This window comes from Dermacentor variabilis, unplaced genomic scaffold (genome assembly GCF_050947875.1).
Source record: "Dermacentor variabilis isolate Ectoservices unplaced genomic scaffold, ASM5094787v1 scaffold_12, whole genome shotgun sequence".
NCBI classification, from domain to species: Eukaryota; Metazoa; Arthropoda; class Arachnida; order Ixodida; family Ixodidae; genus Dermacentor; species Dermacentor variabilis.
The window spans coordinates 33,673,157-33,691,857 of NW_027460280.1; the positions used below are offsets into that span (position 1 = coordinate 33,673,157).

Here is an 18,701-nt window from a genome sequence, read left to right on the forward strand (position 1 = left end):
GCGAACGAACCAAGCACAGGAAGCGCGTCTTTAGTCTTCGCGCTGATTGAGCAATGCGTGGCGCGCCAGCCATATTCACGTTTCCCACCCGCGAACCACGCAGTGCCCCGCTCACCTCGTTGTAGCCCAGAGCGCCAGACGTCTGGGTGTAGTTGCCCGCCTGGCCGCCTTCCGAGGTGAACGCGCCGTAGCCGACATTGGTGGTGTCGTTCAGCGTCCAGGTGCGACCCAGTGTGGTGATGGCCAGCACGATCTTTGACCTCGGCACGCCTGTCTTGAGGTAGCTATTGATGCTATTCGCCTGCAACGGGCAACGCTGCCTTGAAGCGCCTCCCAAATGATTGAATACTTGTTCTACGGCAAACGGTCTGTGCATACGTACAAGTACCATATTTTGTGCGAGTTGTTCGCAGTGAAACAGTGGGCCGAAAAACGGACGATGGAGAAATACTGTGTCCATATCCTCGCCTTCAGTTGCCTTCCCTGTTAGTGCGCGATGTCACGATGAAAGGGAAGGCTTTAGAATACACACACAGTCACGTCGCAAGGTTAGGGACTACGAGATCTGTGAAAACGCTGAATTTCCGAGCAGTTTGGGAACCGTAGTCACTGTACAATACTATGTTGTTCTCGTGCACTAGTACAGGCTGGAAGTCCGAATACCAGGCTGCGTGCCCAGGCTACGGAAATATTTAGTTTTTTCCTATGTCTAGCAGTACGTAAGCTTTTGATGACTATACACAACTATTCGCAGCGCATGAGCTGCTAGAGAAACAGCACCGGAAATTAAGTGGCCTAATTTCGATTGGTAGGCATAAGTACCGTTCAAAGTAACGATACTAGGCGGATAAAACTAATTTTGTCGGCTTCTGCTCCCGGCTGTGGGTGACATACTCCCCCATGTCGCGATAAATGGGGTCCTGCTATCCCTAGTCTCAGGGGTCAGGGCTCAAGACTGCAGCCACCATAACCGCACCCACCATTGCTTAATCCAACACTGTGTATACTGCTTCGCGTCACAAATCTCAGATTTTAGAACATCGAGTGGTTGAAAAGGGCCGCTTGAAAGATTAAGATAGTGTTGGCGAGCATCGTCGAATATCTTACCACGCTGGCGGTGGTGTAGTCAGTTTCAGACAAGCCGTGCAGGGGGGCGACGGGACCAGTTTGGCCTGACCAGACACCCCAGTAGTCGAAGGCGTTGACGGTCATGAAGTCCACGTTCCTGTGATAAGCGCGAAGGCCGAAGGTCATTGTACCAGAATCCTGAAGTTTATAGCTTCTCGTAGGCTGCAAACAGCGCTCGATGTCGAACGAACGCTCCAGAATCTACCGCGAAACTCGATGTGTGCGTAAGAACTACCTAATAAATAATAGCTTTGACAATACAAATATTGATATTTATTTATTTATTAAAAATACTGTCGGCCCAAATCAGAAGACAGGCGCGGGAAAGCAATAATCGTTAAAACAAATACAAATTCTGCTGTAACTATTTATTTATTATTTAATTTATTTTCCACTTCTTTATATTCACCTTCTTTATTTAAAGTTCTCTTTCCTATTCTTTACCCGCTATCATTTTTCTATGTACCTGTTTCTTTGTAGAGCCAGCAGGCGCTGTGTCTCGGTGGCCGTTGCCAGCTAGCTACTTTTTTTTCTCCCCTCTGTGATCGTTCTTTTTTGCGCAAATCGAATAACCCGCCGTGGTTGCTCAGTGGTTGGGCTGCTGAGCACGAGGTCGCGGGACCGAATCCCGGCCATGGCGGCCGCATTTCGATGGGGGCGAAATGCGAAAACACCCGTGTACTTAGATTTAGGTGCACGTTAAAGATCCCCAGGTGGTCGAAATTTCCGGAGTCCTCCACTACGGCGTGCCTCATAATCAGAAAGTGGTTTTGGCACGTAAAACCCCATAATATAATATAATATAAATCAAATACTAATTATAATGCCGTAATGTTAAGTTTGTGAAAATTCTCACATTTGGGCCGAGTGGGCGGTACTTTGTTTGCAGATAAGGCGACTTAACAAAAGGAAACATCGGCCCATTGTTCAAGGGAGCACTTCAAAACGGGCGGCTCTTACTTTGCTGGCGCTCTGGTTGCGATGCCGGCTAACGCTATGTCACTGCACTGCACTGGTACATCCACTAAAGGTGCTAGGGCAGCTAACCACAAGTAATCTACTGCAAAGCCGGGCGATTATACTTGACTGAGGGGCGGGGGGAGGTTATTCGCACGTGCTCTTCGTTCGTGTGTTCCTTTTAGCAGTGGACCGCAATGTGCACATTGCTGATTGTGGCAATGTAATCTGGCATCTCAGCCCAGGCGTAGCACAGCCTCAGCGTACATATCCACTGAACACGTTTCAGTGAGCACGGTCGGATGAATTGAATCGCTGCTGCACATTCAGAAGGTTCAGCCGCACGTCTCTCTCTGTCTTCTTCCTAGGCCGGCGGCAATATAGTATGCGTAACAAATAGTCTTACGATATCACACTTACTTTGCTATCTCTGGAAGGTTGTAGCCGTTGATGACGATTTCTCTAGCGACCGAAAGGTCGACTCCAAGTTGAAGCTTTGCTTTGTTGAATGCCGTCTTCATTTCCTGCATATTGAAAAGGAGAGAAATTAATGTTCGTCCACCACTAAATAATAGTGTGGCGTAACTTACAGTGACATATTTTAATAAGCATAGGCTTGAGAAATATAAATAGCCTTTTTTTTAAGCATTTCTTTTAGAAAACTGTGGTAGGGTGCACTTTCTTTGTGATTCTGTTTATATGGAGAGGCGGACGTAACATTCAGAAACCGCAATAACCGGTTAACTAGTTCGCGCATTTTCATAAATTAAGTTCGTTTAGTGAGTTTGCGGTCTACGGCGAAATACCGCATATAATGTATGGTTTTCGGATTTTGCCACGCCACATTTAATTTTAGCATTGTATTCGGGTCCCACAGCTTTAGTTTCTTGCAAACATTCGCGGCTTTCAAAAGTTTCTTAAATGAGGCAGGTGTCGTCAGCAGCAAATTAAAAAAAAATTAAATTATGGGGTTTTACGTGCCAAAAGCACTTTCTGATTATGAGGCACGCCGAAGTGGAGGACTCCGGAAATTTCGACCACCTGGGGTTCTTTAACGTGCACCTAAATCTAAGTACACGGGTGTTATCGCATTTCACCCCCTTCGAAATGCGGCAGTCGTGGCCGGGATTCGATCCCGCTACCTCGTGTTCAGCAGCCCGCCCAACACCATAGCCACTGAGCGATTTGCTGCCACCGGCGGGTAGCAGCAAATTGGGGGCCCTGCTCGCCTTCCTTTGCGGCCTGCGAACGGCACGCAGCGTGGCGCTGACGCCTCGTCATTGCCGTAATGCAGCAAACTTGGGCTCGACGCGAATCCTTCATGGGCACTGACTATAGATCAGCCCAGACTGGTAGAGGCAATCTTCCAAACATATTTCGTTCATTTGGCGGAAAAGCGTTAATTACTGTTGGCGAAAAAACGGAGGCCAAACTTTTTTTTGAATTCCCGCCGCAACCTCTTCTTTAGCACGTCACGAATACGTCACCAATACTTGACGAACTTCCAAGTATTGTATTTGAGCCGTTCTGGCGCCGAAAAAGTTTTCGAAACTTGCTAGGCTGAGTTATAAGTTTCTCTAGAATGCAGTGTGGTCCTTCACCGATAAACAATGAGCTAGAGCCGTGTGTGGATGCTGTCAAAATCCCTGACCTTACGGCGAGGTGGTTCGGGATGTTCGTGGCGGCGTCGCCACGTACGCGTGTTCCGTTTCTTTTCTGGCTTAGCAAGCATCCTTTCACGGTAAGAGTGGTGCTTTGCTATTGCGGAAACGTAGATTATTACAATGCAATTTAATATTCCTTTTGAGGTCATCGCTCAGTTAAATGCGCTTTGACGTTAACAAAGCGTTATAATAAAATAAAATTTTGAGCGAGAATCCCACAACTCTTATTGAGAGTGATGTTGAAAGCTTTCGCCGATTACCTGCCGCCTCGAGGCTGGCTTTGCCCGATTTTGGTTCGCCTTGCATAAAATTTGTGGAATATATATGCGCGATTTAGGCATATACGCCCTTATCCCGGTGATTAAGATAATAGCTTTTCATTTAAATGGAGGCTTGCCATAAGGCACAATGTTTGATATGTATTATACGTATCAAATTAATGTTCTCACATAGCCAATCCAGCGTAGCACTCGCATTGCCTCCTTAAAAGAAAAAGAGAGAGCATTAGACAGAATGCATACACGCGTACTTCTTCATTTTTGCAGCATTTTACCCGCCGTGGTTGCTTAGTGGCTTTGGTGTTGCGCTGCTAAGCACAAGATCGCGGGATCAAATCCCGGCCACGGCGGCCGCATTTCGATGGGGGCGAAATGCAAAAACACCCGCGTACTTAGATTTAGGTGCACGTTCAAAACCCGAGGTGGTCAAAATTAATCCGGAGCCCCCCGCAACGGCGCGCCTCATAATCAGATCGTGGTTTTGGCACGCAAAACCCCATAATTTCATTTTTTGTAGCATTTCGGGACTGGTTCTTCTGAGAACAGCCAGCGTCTGTGTTCACAATCACCAGGCGGTCCTCACGTAGCGTGCAGGCTGCTCATGGTGGAGGCTGTATTAATCCTTTCCGTGCCAAGGACGAGTCTCACTCCTCGAGGCGTTTCCTTCAAAATATTGCAGTGACGAGACTCGCTCGTCCAGGGATTCTCTTTCATCTACTGAGCAACATAGACGAGTTGCAGTCGTTTGATCATTTTGATGTGAATGGTGCGCTATTAAATGGCGCCAGCTTCGCACAATACTGATATTTTTTCAGGGCGCGGTCGGCGCAAACGCAGAGAAAGTCTGGCTACTCTCTCTTCAGAAGCTATACATTCGCGCGCGACTCCGTCTTTTGGTGATGCCACTTTTTGTCGAAGACCTTGCTGCTTCGCGCCGCGTATCAATGTTGCCATTCCGCGGTGGCGGCGCCATTTTGGTTCCAAGTCAGCGGGGGCTGAGTTTTAAAAGTGGCATCCGCCTTTTTTAAATCACGCTTGCAGTTTTGGACATTTCTTACTCATGCGTACTTTTCGGTAAGTGCTCATGTTTTGACACAGGGAGATGGCGTCAGTCTCTATAGTTTCCGTCTGTCCGCAACGTAACGGTAGTCTGTTATGGACCGCTTTGTGGATATGTACCCTGAGCAGGAGCACGAAGTTCTCCTTGTCCTGAGGCCGGCCGCCCCCGCTGGCCGGGTAGTGCCACGTGACAACGAGGCCGTCGACGCGGTGTTCGCGGCAGAAGGCGACGCCGCTCTCGGCGAACTCCTTGCGGTGCTTCTCGGACAGGGCCACCTTGCTGAAGGGCACCGAGCCGAGGCTCTGGCCGCCCACCGCCACGAGCAGCTTGGGCACGCCGTTGCGCTTCTTCAGGTTGGCGAACCGCCGCAAGTTGCCTGAGAATCGGAGCAATGGGAAACCTATAGTGATATATGCTTTCTCACTGGCAGCAAAAGACAAATTATGGAGAAAACGTATCTGCAGCATTTTGCTGACGCGGCTTAGAGGCTACGCCGCAAATTGTTTTCTATGCAAAAAGAGTACGCCCAAAATTTCTGAAGCAGACCGCCCGCCTGATGAGCTGCTGCAGCAGACGCATATATGGAATCGACGGTGAAAACCCGTCTTGTAGGAAACTAAACGTGTGAGAGGGACATATAGGAACGCGCAACAACAACATGGAGAATAGCACCGCGCCAATTTGTCCTGCTCTTGCTAACAAATGTGAGGGCAAGTTAGAGAAAAATAAACAAACTCACAAGTCCTCATCCTTCACTCGAGTGAAACATTACGAGTTCATTTGGTTATCTGTCGGCATGACTTGTACTACATGGTTATCTGTGTACGGCTGCTTGTCTACCTTCTGCTGTCCGCGAGTGTGTAATATCACCCATCGTAAGCCGACACTACGCAGCACGACTGTTTTTTTATTTGTTTCTCTTAAACACATTTAATTAACCCGCAGTCCCTCACTACGGCATACCTCATAATCATGTCGTGGCCTGCACGTAAAGCCCCAGAAACACGATGAGTATACATGACGGCGATCGCTATATAACATATATGATGCAGCTCTCGTTATCGAACTCTTATTGCACACTGACCATATCTATCGCTGTTTGACCTCGCACACCTACATATCTGTGGTTCATATGGGTATACCCATTCGAACCACAGATATAGCTTTATCACAACCACCTCCACATAGCGTGTAGTGTGGGGGAGGAAATTGCGCGATCCAGCGCGCATGCCGCGGAACCGTTGGCGCTCCTTTCGCGTGCCTCTCTCTATATACGTCACACCACTGCGTGCTACTCCTTCCCGCTTCGTCGCTTTCACGCCGCCAGTTGCTCCTCCCAGGACATAAGTCCATACATTGCCGCATGCCAAGTCTTGGTATGTTTAATGCCATCGCATTAAAACCCTTTCGAAAACACGTATCGTGCACTTTTATCAGGCCAACGCACATTTTGATTGCACTGCCTCCGTCACCGCCCAGCGTTACAAACCCAGTTATACAACATTACGGACGGCTAAGTTTTTATTTGCAGAATTCCATCGTATACAAAAAACAACAAGAAAGAAGGGCGCGTTTCTGATTTCCTGCGGGGGCCTGGTTCACCGTATATCGGCTACTTGTGGCGTTCATCTTCCTTCGTCGCTTCTATTATGACACCATCGCGTACCACACACGAATTACACTAGCGACAGCAAATTCACTCACTTTATAAGAGAATCAACGCATGCTCATGGCACTATAGTTTCGCGCTAAACGCTGCGACACAGCATTATTTTGTTGCGGGACGTGAAATTACTTGAACACGTGAATTACGTGAAAAACTCCAACAAACACGAGCGCTTAACATTTCTTGTACAATTATTTGCGCGGCAAACCGGTGGTGTACGCCATCGTGGCCTGGTGTCCTCCTGTGTAACGCAGTAAAGTAGACTCACCGTTTCCTCCACTGTCCGAGTAGTCGTTCCAAGGGTCTGCCGAGACGACCTCGGCGCCGCGGATACCAACCGTGTTGTAGACGACGTGCGTGCATGGCCGTGTGTCGATCTTCTGCACGAGGCTCTTTCCTTTGCCCTTCCTGTAGTAGGACCAACTGTTCCAGTAGCAGACCACCAACTGGCCGCTATCCTGTGTAGGAGCCGTGGGCGCTCTCGTCGTTGTCGTCGCTGCACCACGAACAAAGATGTTTCGTTTCAACTGCTACCGGAGCTGCAGTGTAAAGATTCTATACCGCTCGGCATTTACCTGCGAATACGATCGTGTACACTTGCTCTGCCCGCCTGTATTTATAGTTCTCCCGCAGCCAAATGCCGCACTCGTGAAATGCTTCAAGCAGCCGAGTATTAAACGAGGCTTCATTAAATCATATATATTTGTAACTTTATTTGGTTATTGTATATAGCAGTTATTGTATTTCTTAATTTCATAGGCTCTCATCGCATTTAATCATTGGGCAATTTCTTGCTCTACTGATATTGAATGAACTTGAATACCTGAAGTCACTGAAAATAAGGGATTTGCGACAAAATGGTCAGTTTGGATGCTCAAGATTTATAATAGAGCAGCGGCCGACATAAGAAATTGGGCAATAATCACCTCTTGAATTAACTGAATTTGGTGACGAACTATGTAATAATTACTTTAAATGGCGGAATCGAAGCCGGTCGACGCTCAAAGCTGTCCACTTAGTAGGAATTGTGAGACCAACGCCATTTCCGAGATGATCGTCACCGAAATGTACGACGAAGTAGATTGGGTCTTCCGTATAGTTTCGTACCGGAGTGCGCACTTTCAGGGGAAATAATGAGCGGGGTGGTGGGCAGGCGGTGCATTTCGCTGCAAGTGTGGGGACGCGTATCTCGAAACTAGTTCCGCGTCTGTGACATAGGTCTTGCGGTAACTGGCCGTAGTTAATAACTGAATGTTAGATAAAAAGCGCATTCACAGTTATCGCACGCTTCCTGATGTCCGCCACTCGGTTATGAATCTTGGCCAGCAAAAGGTTACCATTTTGTTTCGAATCGTGCAGCCTTTAATAATTGTAGAGAGTCGTCATTGTAAGAAGCAGTAAATTCCTGCAGGAGTGTGCAGTTTTATGGCATCGTTTCATGCGCTGTTATTAAATTAAATTATGAGGTTTTACGTGCCAAAACCACTTGCTGATTATGAGGCACGCCGTAGTGGAGGACTCCGGAAATTTCGACCCCCTGGGGTTCTTTAACGTGCACCTAAATCTAAGTACACGGGTGTTTTCGTATTTCGCCCCCATCGAAATGCGGCCGCCGTGGCCGGGATTATCCCGCGACCTCGTGCTCAGCAGCCCAACACCATAGCCACTGAGTAACCAGGCGGGTGTGCGCTGTTATACAGGCAGGGTTATTATTTCCTGGCGCTATATTTCTTTCCCCCTTTCTTTCTTGATTCTCTTGAGCGACGTTATGTCTCGTAAATTGAGGTGATTAGCTCGGCAAGAATTCCTGAAGGCTATATATTGTCACGTGGTAGTGACGGGGAAGGAAGAAAACGGTAAATGGTGAAACGCGTATTATTGGGCGAACTTGTGTCTACAAAAGCAAGTTACACTTAAAGGAGAGCAATAGCGTCGAGCACGATCGGTGGTCGTCGAAATCTGATCAGCGGGTCAAGCGCGTCGGCTTTTATACATCAGTTGTCGAATGTTCCAGAGTAATCGCTGGGACCCGCGTGCCTTCCACAAAGTTCTACATTATTCGCGTCGCGCATACATTCAAACAGATTACACAAGGTTCGGTCACAGACAGCGGATGGAACCATCGATAACATTCCAGAAACCTCTGATACATGCAGGCGCGTCCTGCGCTTTGCGATAACATTTGTTAGGCGGTGAAACGTGGTTGCCCGATAAAGATAAACAAGTACACGTGTCAATATGAGTGTCATTGGTTCTTTTGTGAACGGTCATATTTTTGTAGTTCTCTGCTATACGCTTGTGTTTGACTAATTTGCGCCGTTGTGATAGTGCGTCCGAAATGGTCTCTCGGTCTCAACAACTGTATGAGGTGGTACCGCCTTAGGAAAAAAAAATATCTTCATCATTTTATTTAATATAGCTTCTGCATCCCTTTTACTTTGCGAAAGAGCAGCTGGTGATATCGCATGTCTAACTCTATAACTCGGACATCTACAATAAAGTGCGACCTTTAGTTCAAAATTGAAGCTGCCATGACTGCTTGAGTATAGTAGTTGGGTGCTACTGCAAAGAGTGGACAATTCTTAATGTTATACGTGCGTCTGGTTTTGGACATTTCCGTTGATTCCTTTTTTCCCACTGGTACGAGGAGTAACCGGCGCAACCTGAAGGTGCCATCTCACTTCAGCTTTTACATGAGTGCTAACACCAATATTATTCGTGTTGCTTTTAAGTATAGGTAGCTATCGATTGATTCACTAATTATATAAAGACTCGTTCGGCCCGCTGTGCGGCAGATAACTATGTCGTCTTTTAATGGCTATACTTGGTCAAAACTTCAAGGCGAGTGTCAAGTGCACGATGGCATCGTGGTTGGTTGCTTTACGGTTTAGGAAGTTTTTTGGCCCTTTGAAGCTTCGTTCAATGAATAGCGGTTTCTTAGAAATAGCAGACCCAATACTTGTGGGCGTTATGGGCCTGGGTACAAAAAGCTCAAGCTGAGTTTGGGCTCTACGTAGCGCGCGGTGCCACTGGCGCCATTAAGAAATAAAGCTTGTCGAGTCATCCGCCTTGCTTGGTGGTTGCAGCACACGCGACTATAGAGGCCACACCGTGACGCGAAAAGCTGAAGGCGTCGAGCGACGTTCTGCTGCACGCAATCGGTCTTTCCCTTCATCCAGCCTCACTCGCTGTTTCCTCGAATTCCACATTAACCCGTGCCCATTTCTTCCGTAGCCCTGTTCGGGTGCAGTTTTTCAAAAACAAATAATTACAGCCTTAAATTAAAAGCTTTCGAGTGTTTCCGTCTCGGTTTTGCAAATGCGGATGCCATCTATTGTACTGTCCAACGTGCGACCTAATATACCTTTCCAGAAGAGGGTTATAGCGCCGAAAAAACATAACCCTCTTCTGGAAACATGCACCAACTAGCCCCCCAACAAGTATTACTCAGAGACCTAATATACAGTCAATGTGAAAACTGCCAACAGTTGTATTTGACATTGCAAATGCACGGTAACTGGACGCCACCATGCGCGGCGGTGTAATGACTTCAGAAGACAACGGTCACCAACCGAGGACATTAGCTTGCGCATTGCCGTTGGTACAAGCAATCACGTTGCATCTATCGCTCAAGCTGCTCAGGCGAAGGCGCTCACGGGCAGCTCGGACCGTGTCGAGCTGCTGCTTTGGCGGTAGCTTGGATGATTATTGTTTTGAGTTCTCTAAAAGGCCTTTACACGTGAATATAAGAACACCACCAGCGAGCGTAGCGCCGTGCCACGCGGGCACGGTGGAATACCTCTGACATGGCAATGAGTGTGAGAGATGGTCGCGAGCGCTCTTGCACTTTTGATAAACCGCGCCCAGAGTTGGCGTGAAGCACGGGGCCTGCACGAACGCGTGGCTTTGTCGTTCCTCTTCTCTCTGCAGTAACTGCAGAGAGGAGAGAAGTGACCGAGCCACGCGCTTGTGCGAAGAATTCTCGACCGCACCTGCGAAGCCATCCTCGCACACCAGTACAGGTTGACACAGCAAGAGGCTGAAATTTCTCTGACTGCGGCCGTAGTACGAAGAGGTCTGTGGGCCGTTCACTATGTTCACTATGTGCTACACGGGCATACGCAAGGTCTGAGTTCGGTTCCCGCTATTAGTTGTAAGCCACGTAAATGAACTGTAGTGCATTAGAGACCCGCCAGTGAAGAGAAGCACTGGGAAGTTATCTAAAAGTGCTCTGGGGAAGGCTCGTGCCGGCCTCGGTGCCAGCGATAGCGGCGCGTGATCTCTCGAGGCCTCCTCTGGAACAGTGATCGATGCTCCATTTCGTCCGCAGGAAAATACCAAATGTCCTCAGAACTACACGCTATGAATGTACGAGGGTTATTCAGAAAGTAAGGGCCATTTGCTTATATTTAAATATTTACACTTCAAAATAAAGTTCTATTTGGGCAGAACCATCTGTTAATTATTCGCGAATGTAATGAAGTTATTGTTTTGGCCCAGTAGTCGTCTGCTTGTCGGGGAATACAAGCGACAATGTCTGCGGAAATCGTTGCTCCCGCCTGTTGTGAAGTATGAACTGTAATTCGATTTTTGCATGCAAAAGGATCATCAGCTTTTCAAATTCGTGGGGAGTTGTGCCTAGTTTATGGACCTACAGTGATGAGCGAAGTAAAGGTCAGAAAATGGTGTCGGGACTTCAAAAATGGCCGCAAAAATATGCACGATGAAGAGCGGAATGGCAGGGCCAGCATCCAGACCATTGAAACTGTTCAACAAGTGGACCGGGAATTGCGGTTAGATCGATGACTGATAGTTAGTGGTCTGGCTGATAAATTTTATGTTGTTGGACGCACTACAATATGCACGATTGTAACTGAGAAGCTCGGATATCACAAAGTCTGTGCAAGGTGGGTACCAAAAACGCTTATCGACCAACTCAAACAGCAAGGAATGTAGTGCACGAGCGTTTTTGGACCTCTACCGACAAGACGGAGATTAGTTGTTTTCGCACATTGTCACACGCGACGAGATTTGGGTATCCTACGCCACTGCAGAAACAAAACAACAATCAACGCAGTGGCGCCACTCCTCTTCACCAAAACCGAAAAAAATTAAAGCAATATCTCCTTACTCGAGTCAGAAAATTATGGCTACCGTTGTCCGGGACGAAACGGGCGTTCTTTTGGTTGATTTCATGGAACGTGGGGCCACAGTTACAGCAAATTAAGATGTGCGATCAAAAATTGACGGCGCGGGAAACTGTCGTCTGAAATTGTCCTCCTCCATGACAACGCGCGTTCTCACACCGCTGCCCGAGCCAAGGAGAAGATTCAAGATTTTGGTTGGGAACTTCTTGATCACCCACCCTACAGTCCCGACCTTGCAACAGTGACCATTTCTTCTTCTTGCACTTGAAACAGTGGCTTTCGGGACAACGGTTTGAAGACAACGAGAAACTCAAGACCGCCGTTGTCAACTGGTTCAATTCCCAGGCGGCGAACTTATGTGCAGAGTTAGTAAAGACACTGGTGCAGCGGTACGAAATGTACTTAGAAGTTGACGGTGATTGTGTAGAAAAGTGAAGTAGGTTTGTACTAAACTACATCCGCCAATAAAAACTTTTACTAACAAATATATATAAGGACCAAACGGCCCTTACTTTTTGAATAACCCTCGTACCTGCGATATTTAACATTTGCACTGACAGTCCTTGTCTTATCGAAGCACTGCATCTCTGGCACATAATGAGGCGAGCTCGCTTGATCTGATCGATTGAACTCTTGCCTCGGTGCTGCAACCACAGTGAACGACAAGGATGCTTCGAAAAAAACGCAAATCGAGGGAAAGGCGAACAAACGCTTGCTGACCGGTCTAACAGGAAGGAGAACGAGTGTTTAAAGCGGAAACGGCAGAACAGCTGTTCGCATACTGGAAGAGCGTTCTACCTCGGTAGATTCACGAAGAGCCTTTTACCAGTAAGTGAAGGTCTTCCGCGTACCAGATAAACGTACTGGGGAAAAAAAAACTAAAATGGCATGGTTAAAACCCGCCAATGCAGCTCACTTGAGCTGCGGCCGCAGCGCTCGATGCTTTGCTTTTCAGTCACGTAAGCGGTGGTGGTTTTCTGCCTGTCGCCGCCGCTTACGCGCTCGCTTAACCTTAGCGGGCTGGCGTATACACTGTGCCTGTCCAGGAATTCCTTCCCCACAGTGCTGCTCTCAGCAGCGTCGCCCACTCACCGGAGTTTGTTCCGACGACCAGCAGGGTCAGGAGCAGGCCCAAGGAGGTGGCCCACTTCATCCTTGCCTGCAGTGTGGCGGAGAGCGTTTCGTCAAAGAGGAGGGCCTTCCAGGCAGGTCTCGCCGTCCGAGGTAACTGCGCCGACCACGCGCCCTCGCCCCTCGATCTCTCTCCGGCCGGCAGCTACGGACCAGACCAGAGAGAAAGTGCAGGAGAACGCGGCGATAAGAAATACCAACGCTGCTGCCGTCGCGGCCGCCTTTTGCCTGGTGAACGTACTACAGCGTCGGAGGCCGCATCGTAATGAAGTGGGGTGCGCTTTATAAGGCCAGCTCGTGCGAACCGGATTTTTACACTGGAGCAGTGAAGCGTGCAGCAAGGGCGCGCCCGTGCGCACGACTTGTGGTCGGCGTGGACGTACTGTCTCCGCCGGTTGTTGCCCTGGTGCGCGCGGCCCGATTGGCCTTGGGTTGTGTTATTCAACCTCTCTTCAACCGGTCGTTGCTGCGCGAACCTTATGTTTACGGTGCTCGACGTTAACTTTCGATTTGTGCCCGTAACCCTAGAGTAAACAACCCGCACATGTCGCACTATTGACCATCAGCTGCAAAACCTGGCTGTTGCGCCTCCTTTGCTCAAGCGTACCCGCAAGGTGGCTCGATGGCCGGACAACCACTTCTTGTCCTTGAGGTGCAGGTGGCCGTGCTGCGTGGCACTGCTACATGTATAGTACGTGGTCATCAGGGTGTTCTCTAGCTCCTCTATCGCGAGGTCTGTGGAACCATTCGCGAGCAAGGTTCACCAGAAAACATGCATATCGCGAACCAGTGGCTTGCATATCGTCTTGTATGACCCGTTTGTGACACACGGTTAAAGCCATGCAGTGGTCTAAGCGCGTGTTAGCTACTCCCGTGCAGGAGTAACAGGGACCGAATGCACTATGATTTTCGTTTGCAAGTGCTGTTTGCCATTGCCCGTTCGCTTTCACTAATAACATATCCACAGTAATTAAGGATTGGCTGTAAACTGCGCTTCCAAATAATTCTAGCGCCAGAGCTTCTCGCGAATATGGGCCCACAAATTCTGCAGAAGTTTTCCAAACTATTGCCCAAAGGCGCTGTAGGTCGTTGCTTCTGCATAAGCTATCTTATCATTATTGTGCTAAAAAGAAAAAAATAACGATGTTCAGGGCTTGCATTATACGGTACTGATGCTTTCTAGCGCGTTTTTCAGCCGGAAATTTGGCACTGTGCCAGTAGACTTCCATGCGTAGGCCTTCTGGCGGCAAATTACGTGGCTATCTTCGCGAATCTTCGGGCATATAACCTGCAAGCTCTACGTGCATACGTTCACGCTGTACTACACCAGCTAGGACAAAGCAAAAACTATATATAAGACAAGACACGAGGCGCTATAACGTAAAGCTGTTTCTATTTCATTTCTGCTACTAGCCATCCACGATTGGTCAAGAATTTTTTCGGGCCACCCCCCACTTCGCCTGTCTTTCACGCGACGTCACAAAACCGCGATGACTCCCCATATGATATGACGCGTATACACTGATTATGCCTGATTAGGTAAAAAAAAATCTTTATTGTTTTCAATTCTACGCTGTTTTCGCCGTTAGCACTGTACTATTGGTCAACATTTCTTAGGCGGTGCCCACTTCGCGCCTATCTGTCACCCAACGTCCCAAAACTGCCTTAACTCATCACGTCAAAGTGACGTGTATATGCACTAAAGATGCATTGATATGTCGGTTAACGACCTCTTATTCTTTTTTTAGCATAAAAGTTTGTTAACCGGATGAACACCGTCAAATTTTTCGTCACACTGTCGCGATCGTAAACGCGTTCGAAAATTTGATGACAGTATGGTTTTATTCAGACATAAGAACGGACAAGCGAGTCTTATGGTTTAGGCGTGACATATCAATAATAAACGAAGTGCGTGCATTAGCCAGCTTTTCATAATATTACATAACATGAAATACCATCCCTAAACAGTTATAATTCGCGTACGCCTGCGCGTGCCCCTGATTCACAGTTAGCGCTGCCTCCCCTGAGTTTTCGCAATTAAGTTTTGTGTCTGCCATATTTTCGGCCACTGTGCGAGAGAGAGGGATAGCAAAGAGAGAAAAGGCAGGGAGGTCAACCAGACAAGCGTCAGGTTTGCTACCCTATATTGGGAGTGAGGGCAAGGGGAATAGAAAGAAGAGAAGAGGAACGAAGTGATGACTGCGTGTGCAGTGAAGCACGGTGACAACAAAGCAGAGTTCCATGGCTGGTGATCTGCGTTGATCACATCTGGGACGACCAAAGGGCCAGTGATCGTTGCGCGAATAGGAGACTGCGGGTGAGCTATGGGGCTTACTCGAGACTTGCAAGCACTGGATAGAGATGATCCACTACTTGCTGGTCTTCTTCGACACTTTATCGGGAGTCGGTGCTGTGGACTCTACTACAGTGTGCTGTATCCTTTGATGTGACTGTGGCTCCGGCTGTGGCTCCGGCTGTGGCACCGGCTGTGGCACCGGCTGTGGCACCTGTGACATCGGCTGTGGCATCAGTCGTGGCTCCGGCTGTGGCTTCGGCTGTGGCTCCGGCTGTAGTTTCAACTGTAGCTTCAGCTGTGACATCGGCTGTGGCCCCGGCAGTTTCTTCGGCTGTGGCGGGGGCTGTCGCTTTGGTAGCACGGGCCTAGCTTCAGTATTGGTGTTGTGCGGCACGACCTTAGACTCGACTCCGCCATGCGTACTGGGCAGAGGAGGAGGAGTTGTTGGACGTGGCGCGCTCTTCACGGAGGCATCTGTCTTCTTTGAAGTCCGACGGCGTCGGCAGCGTTGCTTTCTAAGGGCAACAACAACGAGTCGAATGATCTCTCGCCATCTGCTTCAAGACCTCTCCTTCCTTCTTCATTTTGGGACAGTCCTTTGAGGTAGCATCATGGGGCCCAATGCAATTGATGCATTTGAGAGCCGTGGCTACACAGGAGTCTGCAGCGTGGGGCTCTGTGCGGCCTTTCAATTGATGGTCGGCGTTTGTTGGCGTTTGTAATGGTTGGCGTATCGGCGTACCACGACAGGGCTGATTAGTTCTCGTAGTCGTGGAGTATGGTAAACATCTCGAGCGGCAAGATATTGACAAGGTTTGTCAAGAAAGAGGAGGTAAAGAAGACAGGGAGGTTATGACTAGAGCTCGCTCAGGTCAACTGTCATGCATGCTGGAGGAAGAGACAAGCGGATCTGGGGCGGAATTTGGCGCAAGAAATATCTCACGAAAAAAAAAGCGTGTTCACAGAGTCCAAACGACTCCTAAAATCAGCAAGCTTGCGATGCCTGCCGCTACAAAGACGAGCGGTGTAGTCTACAAAAGACATGTATTTAATGGTAGCGCAGGTGCGAACTTGAGTACTCGCGCTAATAATTAGCGCAAGTCGATTTACAAAACCCAAACAGCCGTCGTAGCCGTCAACGTAAGAAGGAATTTCTAAGATAGGGTGGTAGCAGTCTTACGAACATAATTATGTCGACCTGCGCCGATCTAGGTGACGCGCGTAAGCGATGGTATACGTTGCGGACGATTGGCCCGAGGCCACAACTGATAGCCGAGGATAGCGCGTACTTTCATCTTTGTGGCGCGCTCTGATTTGTAATCAAAGTGCACAGAGCAGTTATAAATTGTATTGGGCGTGTGTTGCTGTGGAAGACAGTAACATTAATGCTGCGCTGTGAACTCGTGCTTAATGTCTGACAGGGTCTTTTGCTCAGAGGGCGTGCAATAGCCTGCATTTTAATATTATGATACTCTGTTGGGTGGTAGCAGATACATAGAAGTGTGGTGTCTGCCAAAACGCCTAAACGTGTCTAATTATCAAAGCTTGTTGCTGTTGTACAATTCGCTCTCGTCTTCCGTGATGTTAGCCTCATCCTTCTATTACATAGCTCATAGTTTCAATTCAGGACTAACTCGGAGCGACGTCGTGCTTGCGCCCAGGGTATTGCTCACCTTGCATCTTATTGTGTGAGCGAACGTATGTATACGACGCACAGAAACCTTGTCAATCATACGAAGCGGGACGTCGATACGATGACATAAAAAAATTAAAATGATAAATAATGTCATGTCCCACCATCTACATGAAAATCGCATGGTATGCTCGAACAAGCGCGATGCATTTAAATAAAATACACATCACAAACGACACGAATAATCATCGATTGAGTCCTCTTGTAATCAGTCCTGTTAAAGGAGAGCGTACGAATACCCTTCTGTGTGCGTAACAACTTTTGAGTGGACATCACCTGTTGGGTTGGTCTGTGCCTCTTGATTCGAATGGACTAGAATGGTTCATGTCACCCTGAAGCGTCGTTAAATAGGTCAGCAGGGTAACGTTGTAAAGCGGCCTGCAATACAATATGTGGAATGTGACATGACGCCAACTTTTCATTGCTCGAAACTACATCACCGACATCCCGGCATCAGACCTTGGCTGGCTTGAGCACGGGCTCCTTGCGAGCCCGTGCCTACCCAGAAAGTTTGGTACTTCGGCTCCTGCTTCATCGTGAGACTCTAGAACGAAACGCCTACCGCCGAGCTTGGTCATCAACAGTGACTTCGACTGGCAACAGCGTGCCACCGGGCGCGCGGGAGATACGCCACACCTACAAAAGCCGATGTCACTCTGGTATCACTCGGGGCACGCCACCGTAACAGTCACGATCATGAGACTCCTACTGTTTACACAGGTTCATTACTTGCCTAACGCTATTAGCGTTCACTTCAATGACCGATGCTCATGTGCGGTGCTGTGCCACCCCCCCCTTGCCCCCCTCTCGGGCTGTTGCATTACCCACGTGGATCATTATGCCATTCATTGTACTCGTCATCATCAACATCAGCCTATTTTATGTCCACTGCAGGACGAAGACCTCTCCCTGCGATCTTTAATTACCCCTGTCCTACGCCAACCGATTCCAACTAGCCCCTGCGAATTTCTTAATTTCACGGACCTCAAGAAAGTTATTCATCCATCCAGCCATCCATCCATCCATCCATCACCCCATCTAGTTCTCTGCCGTCCTCGACTGCGCTTTCCTTCTCTTGGCACCCATTCTGTAACCTTAATGGTCCACCGCTTATCTAACCTACGCATTGCATGACTTGCCCAGCTCCATTTTTTCTCTTAATGTCAATTAGAATATCGGCTGTCCCCGTTTGCTCTCTGATACACACCGCTCTCTCCCTGTCTCTTAACGTTACGCCTAACATTCTTCGTTCCATAGCTCTTTGCGCGGTGCTTAACTTGCTTTCGAGCTTCTTTGTCAATCTCCAAGTTTCTGCCCCACATGTTAGCACCGGTAGCATGCACTGATTGTGCAACTTTCTTTTTAATGATAACGGTAAGCTTCCAGTAAGGATCTGACAATGTCTGCCGTATGCGCTCCAACCCATTTTTATTCTTCTGTAAATTTCCTTCTCATGATCGGGGTCCCCTGTGAGTAATTGACCTAGGTAAACGTACTCCTTCACAGACTCTAGAGGCTGACTGGCGATCCTGAATTCTTGTTACCTTGCCAGGCTATTGACCATCATCTTTGTCTTCTGCATAGTAACCTTCAACCCTACTCTTACACTCTCGCTGTTAAGGTCCTCAATAATTTGTTGCAATTTGTCGGCGATCCTGAATTCTTGTTACCTTGCCAGGCT

At 48.3% G+C, this 18,701-nt stretch overlaps 1 protein-coding gene across 1 annotated transcript in view; it reads right to left on the reverse strand.

Moving 5' to 3' along the window:
• LOC142566253 (chitinase-3-like protein 1) overlaps positions 1 to 17,555 on the reverse strand; it is a 30,802-nt gene extending 13,247 nt beyond the window's left edge. Inside the window, exons 1-9 of the mRNA XM_075677095.1 lie at positions 17,461 to 17,555; positions 15,409 to 15,749; positions 13,639 to 13,766; positions 12,993 to 13,059; positions 7,022 to 7,249; positions 5,207 to 5,463; positions 2,506 to 2,609; positions 1,108 to 1,225; positions 116 to 301 (exon numbers count right to left, since the gene is read on the reverse strand). Of these exons, the coding sequence (XP_075533210.1) occupies positions 116 to 301; positions 1,108 to 1,225; positions 2,506 to 2,609; positions 5,207 to 5,463; positions 7,022 to 7,249; positions 12,993 to 13,059; positions 13,639 to 13,766; positions 15,409 to 15,749; positions 17,461 to 17,555 (1,524 nt within the window). The remainder of the gene's footprint in view (positions 1 to 115; positions 302 to 1,107; positions 1,226 to 2,505; positions 2,610 to 5,206; positions 5,464 to 7,021; positions 7,250 to 12,992; positions 13,060 to 13,638; positions 13,767 to 15,408; positions 15,750 to 17,460) is intronic.
• Between the last annotated feature and the right edge of the window lie 1,146 nt (positions 17,556 to 18,701).